This window comes from Pseudonaja textilis, chromosome 2 (assembly GCF_049901715.1).
Source record: "Pseudonaja textilis isolate UNSWEBS1 chromosome 2, rPseTex1.2, whole genome shotgun sequence".
Lineage (NCBI taxonomy): Eukaryota > Metazoa > Chordata > Lepidosauria > Squamata > Elapidae > Pseudonaja > Pseudonaja textilis.
The window spans coordinates 151,976,651-151,982,650 of record NC_141991.1 but is presented as its reverse complement, the minus strand read 5'-3'; the positions used below and the strand labels follow the sequence as shown (position 1 = coordinate 151,982,650).

The window sequence follows — 6,000 nt, the reverse complement described above, 5'->3', positions numbered from 1 at the left end:
AACTTGGCGAGGCTCTTTCTTGTCGGAGCTAATTGTTGCCTTTTATCTATAAAGGAACAGAATTGTGATTAAACCTTAAAAGGCGGGGGCTACTGCCTTTGTCTGTGTTTGCTCTCTGGGTCAGAACAGATAGTGAGAGAATAGTGGTGCTGAAAATCTATTAATACAATCAAGTTATTATAGTCCTCTGCCCCGTCCTTGCCTCCCACAAAAGAAAAAATGCAAAGGGAAAAAAGAAACAGAAAGAAAATAAGAATAAAAGAACTTGTCTCCATTTCCTGATTTTGATAGCTTGGGACAAAATCACTTAAAATCTTTGGGACCTGAGACACAAAGTGTTGCTTCTGCATAACAATCCAAAGGTCTTTCCAGGCAACTTACCCACTACCCCCTCCTTCCCCAAAATACACAGTTTAAAACATGCACTTGATGCTCAGTTGTTTTAAAAGGTGTAGACAGTGGGGTTGTTTTTTTTTATCCAAAGCTCCCTATTTGGGGAAAATGCCTTGTCTCAGCATCTTTCCATTACTGTTGAGAAAATTTTAAGTAGATAGACAGCTACTTTTTCTGGGCTTGTGTCCATGACACCTCGTTTGAAGAACCTGATTTTCCTCTGGTGATCATTCCTCTGCTGCTAATTATTTCCTTTTTAACCGGTAGGGTTTTGTAACTTTTTTAAGTGTCTCATTTGTTGTGTGCTGCCCTACGAATCATGGGACACAGATCCACTCTAAGTTGGTCTCAGATGTCCTACATATAAAAGACAACTCAGCCCCACCTCTGAGCTGCCTTACTTTTTACTAAGCTGGGTGAAATGGACCAAGAGGAAGATGCTGATTTGGGGATGGACCCTTTCAAGCTTGAACTAGAAAAGCCAACAGTCCTTGGCTATCCTGTCCCCACTCTGCCAACAACTCAGTTTGCAGCAATACTAACACTCCTATTCAGTGTATGGGGAATGTGTGTCACACATCAGGTGATGCCTAAGATTTGCTAGCAATCTCTGTAGGTGTGTGGTAGCTTTGTTAATAATTTGAAAAGGCCCACTGGAAGGAATGATTGGACCATGCACAGCAATCGCACTTAGTGGCTTGTTTGTCTGTTTCCCCCCTTTGGAATTTGTTATTGTGACTGTGTATGAAGTTCAAGAACCCCAGTAAAAATTTCCAACAAGGTCTCTTTTCCTTTTTTATAAAAATAGATTTTTAAAATCTTTTTTAAAATTTTTGTTGGGTTTTCTTCTTTGTTTCAGTTTCACCTTTTAAAATTTATTATTTTCCCCTTGTTTGGTCACTTATTTGTTTTAAAAGAGAAAGGAAGACTTCAGCCCTACTAACCATCTTCCCTTTGCCCAAAGCACCTTTCAATCTATTCAGTTGTCAGTGATCACAACTCTGGGGCTGATTTCCTTCCCCTGTGCTTGGTTCTATAAATTCTTCAAGAAATATCAGTTTACAAGAAAAGAAAAACATTTCATCTTGGGGAAGAAGAAAAAATAAAATGTTTAATTTACTGCCCCTTAATGTCTCAAATAGCAAGTCCCTATTTCTGACCCGTAAGAAACTTATCTAGTCCTTACAACCTGATTAGAAGCCATAAAGACTCTAGAAATCTTGGACTTTGTGCCAAATTCTTGGCTGCCCTTTTTTACATCACTCTGGCCCAAACTTTCATTCAATGTAAAATAGTTAAATAAATAAGCAAATATTCAAAACCTGGTCAGCAAATTTTACAACATACGAGTGTAAAATGGTTCTTCTTTTCCCAGGGAATGAGTTTTCTCTGGAATCAAATAGGAAGTACCCTCTTTTCAGACATAAAAGGTTAGATTTATTTTCCCAAATATGGCATCATTCTAATTAGGGGCCAAGGAAAACAGTGGGATTAAGAACCTGTATCACTAACATGTTAGACCAACAGATGAGATGAGTGCAATCTCCTCCAACCACATTTGTTCTTTTTCTTTCTTTCTTTTTGCATCATAAGAGAACAAAGGTGGTGAGCTTGAATCTTTTTAATTCCTCCCCCTCGGCTAGCTCAGAGTAACAGTCATGACCTTCTTGGATTTGTTGGTTCACAATGTTTTAACATGAAGGGGGCATTTCTATCACATCTTACCGGGAGTGTTTGTTTAATCCTCCAGGGTCAGAAAAACTGTCCACCAAAGGAACCATACAGGTGTGGAATTCATAGAGGGAAAGATATATGGACAACTGGAGAAAGCTTCAGACCTGGGCATGTATGTTAAGAAAGCCTTGGAAGAGGGAGGGGTCACCAAGCATAGAAACAAGAGAGGTATCCTATTCTGAGCAGATGTCACCCCTGCATGCTGTCAGAACAGGGTTTAATTTTCAAGAAGTGGCTGACAAGTTGCTGCATCCGTGCTTCCCGCTGGGCTGTCGGGCATGGGGAGAAGGAGGGGGAGGAACCTCCTGCTTCCCAAAGATCACGGTGTCTGGCGGTTGAATATTCTGCAACATTGAGTCAATGAACATTTCCGTTCTTGTGGCGAGTTGGGGAAGAGAGCTGTTTCCAGCACACTGTTGCTCCCCCCTCCCCCCATCTCTCAGGTGCATTTGCTCACTCATGCCTTGTGTTGCTTACTGGTCTTGAAGGAAACCTGGAGGATTCGGTCACCCAGTCGGTAGCCATTGAGACTGGCGATGGCCATGGCGGCTTCATCATAGTTGGTCATGGTGACAAAGCCAAAGCCTTTGCACTTGTTGGTGGTGAAGTCGCGGATTACTTTGACGTTGGTGACAGCTCCAAAGGGCCCAAAGAGCTGCCAGAGGACGCTCTCATCTGCCTCTGGAGAGAGGTTGTACACAAAGATGCACCAGCCAGCACTGGAGGCCCCGGTCAAATTGACTCCTGCCAGACTGGTCATGCTGTCGATCGTGATAGGAGAGAACCTGGAGATCAAGGAGAGAGGACTACTTTGGGTGTAAGGCTGGCATTCTGCCAGCATAAGTTCATTGCATTACAGAGAGGTTAGGGACAGTGGTGACAACCCCCTCCCCCCAGCAAAAGGGAGCAGTGTCCGCTTTCATCTAGCATTCTTAGCTCAAAAGAGAACTCTAAATTCGAGAGGCAGTTTGTCTTAAGATTTTATCTATGCCAGGAAGCTGGCATAAATTGTAGGATCCTATTTCCATAATTCTATTATTTGCCAAGGCAAATCCAGAAACTAACATTTGAATCCACATTCTTCAAATATATTTCTCCCTATTTTGGGCTCTCCTTACAGGTTAGTTCTGCTTGCAAGATGGAAGAAATATTTGATTTATCTATTGGGCTTCCTGAGAGCTAAAGAAACTCACTAGCCTATTATGAAAGGGTTTGTAATAAAATGGACTGTAACCATCATTTTTGTAAGAATGGAACTGGAATCTGGTGTATTATTTGCAAAATGAAGATCTTAGTTTCCATAACTTATTTGAGATAACTTCAAGGTAACCAAGTATAATTGCAATGTAAATTCCAAAATCAGATGGAGATTGAGCAAACCTTATGACAGTGGCAGGGGACAGGCCACCACACATTTCTGTCCTGTCTTCCATCTACCACAATCCCCCGCCCCTGTCTACTGCAACATAGCTTTCACTAAAAAGTTCTTGAATACCTTGAATTAATGGATTAATTCAGACAAGCCATCTCTATGGGGATTTACACAATGTGCCAAGTCTAAATACAGTTTCCTTGTCTGTGGCTTGTAGGGCTGGGCAAACGTAACAACAGTGGTTTATTCAATAAACTGTAGTTTTGGACAGTGTGCCAACCATTTCTAAACCCAGCTGGATCAACTTTGTTCTAGTTCCAGAATGTGGCTTGTGAGGTTGGGCAAACAAAGCCACCATGGTTTATTCAATAAACCATAGTTCTACACAGTGTGCAAACCCCTTTCTGGATCATACCGAGATGGATCAACTTTTCTAGATGCAGAATGTATCCCATTTGTTGTGCTGCTAAGCCAAACTTTTCAAACAGAAAATGGCTGACAGGGATAATGGCTCAGTCAAGCTACTTCCTCAACCTAAACTAGCCGAGTAGTTGCCTGAGTCAGCATCAGTGTTCAAATTTAGCTGATTGCTACCAAGTGCCCATGCACACTTACCAGAGGAAGCCCCATGGACCTCAGTAGGACTTATTTCTGAGTGAGCAGGCATCATATATTGCTCTTATATCTTTGAGTGCAAAATTTGAACATGGATGCATGCTCTGATACCCTTGATAAAAATTCTCCCTTATAATCATGTTGGGAGTAGATATGGGCTGAATCGGGGTAGAGTTACAGAATGGGCAGCTTTTCTTTGCTCAATCTGAAGAGGCAGCTGAATCTTGCCAGGAATCTTCAGGGCAGACTGGAGCTCCCACAAAGGAAACGGAGACAGCAAACATTTTAAACATCGGCTTAAAATGAAGAGTATGATCTGATATTATGAATATTTTTAATTTAAACACACAATGCTACAGCATTGTTGAACATAATAACATATGATAAGTTTCTGGACAGGAGACCCCTGACAATTTCATAAGCCACGCCAGATTTTCTATGGAAGAGTCGGTTATCTGGGTAAATGTCATTGTTCAAACAAATAAATAACCTTTTGGTTTTCAAAAGGTGCCCGCGAATTGAAAAACAAAATGGGTTATTGCTTTTCTGATATACTTTTAGAACAATTACTAACTTCTGCCCCACAAGCAATGGAATTAAATGAAACCAAGAAGCACCCAACACAATGAAATCTAAGAAACACAAGACCAAAAATCATAAAGAACAGCCAGTCATCTGAGCAAACGGCAAGCCCTTGTCTCAAGCCAAACCCAAAACAGAACCAAAAGAACACATGAAAGACTATGGTGTGTCCTCAAGACACACACATTTGAATTCCATATCCTAAGTCAGAAATTGGAGGGATTTTAGCTTTTCCTTTTCAATTCCCATCTTCGCTGAAGGAAGTGTGGGAGAGTTATTGGGTGTTTTGGGGGAGATTAAAAAGAAAAGATCTTTGTACAGGGAAAAGCACTGAATCAAGCAATCAAATGTTGTCTATGTGATGGTTTAAACATGGCTCAAACTGGGAAAGAAAATGGTCCTCCTCTATAGGAGACTCTGCCCCCTCCAAGTCTCAGTGCTGGGTCTGATCAATTACAACCCTTAGCTTCTTTCGGGTTTCTACAAAATGGAAGCATGTCTGTGTTGCAGGGAGGCCTTGGCAAGGCAGAAAAGGAAGTTCTTGGCTGGGGAATGGGGTTTGCCCTGACCGATCACCTTTTAAAAATCCAGCCTTGTGCTGTAGGCCAAGGTGGGGAAGAGGAGGGGGCGAGGAGCGTAGGCTTTGGAAGGCTATTTACCTCTTGACGCCGTATGCCATGTTTAGCAAATTGTCGAGCCTGTGGGAGGAAGAGGAAGATGAGGAGAGGCCATTGTTAGTAGATAATCTCGTAACAAAAGGGTCCAGTGAGGTCATCTGCGCTGATTGTCAGTGCAGCAGAAAGGCAGCACATGGATTCTGTCACTAGCAGAAGTTGCCATTTAATGTGTGTGCACAACCGCATCCTGAGGCCCTGGTGTCTAATAGTTTGGTTGAGGGAGGGAAGTTCAAAAATAATAACAAGGATCAGGTGCTCTACGTATTTTTACACATCTATTTTTTCACGATGCTAGAAAGTGTGGGAAATGGGAGGCATAAACTAAAGGGCAGTGAAAGTTGTATTTCAAACATCACAATGAGGATGAAGATGTTTCTGACACTCATTCCTTTTAAAAACAAGACACATAAAGAATAGAAGCGTACATGGCAAACATGTTTGTAGTTTCATTTTGGCATCCCAACCCCATTTTCACAGTGGACTTTCCTTTCCACATGGTGGCCCAGATTTTATATAGTAACTCTCTTGACATGGGATCTACATGCTGGCTTTATGGTACAACACGATTCCCATTATCCTGTAAGATCCAAAGGTTTTTCTTTCTTTGGCAATATATAACCACTGTGG

General features: G+C 41.7%; 1 protein-coding gene across 6 annotated transcripts in view; it reads right to left on the bottom strand.

The window, feature by feature from the left end:
- Positions 1-1,450: 1,450 nt before the first annotated feature.
- The window catches only part of ELAVL3 (ELAV like RNA binding protein 3), a 108,430-nt gene continuing 103,880 nt past the window's right edge, over positions 1,451-6,000 (bottom strand). For 3 of the 6 annotated variants that reach the window (XM_087925968.1, XM_087925970.1, XM_026716755.2), the window contains exons 6-7: positions 5,356-5,394; positions 1,451-2,933 (exon numbers count right to left, since the gene is read on the bottom strand). In XM_087925968.1, the coding sequence (XP_087782094.1) occupies positions 2,585-2,933; positions 5,356-5,394 (388 nt within the window). In that variant the 3' untranslated portion in view covers positions 1,451-2,584. The remainder of the gene's footprint in view (positions 2,934-5,355; positions 5,395-6,000) is intronic. The other 3 variants (XM_026716756.2, XM_087925969.1, XM_026716757.2) reach the window with 3 other exon arrangements.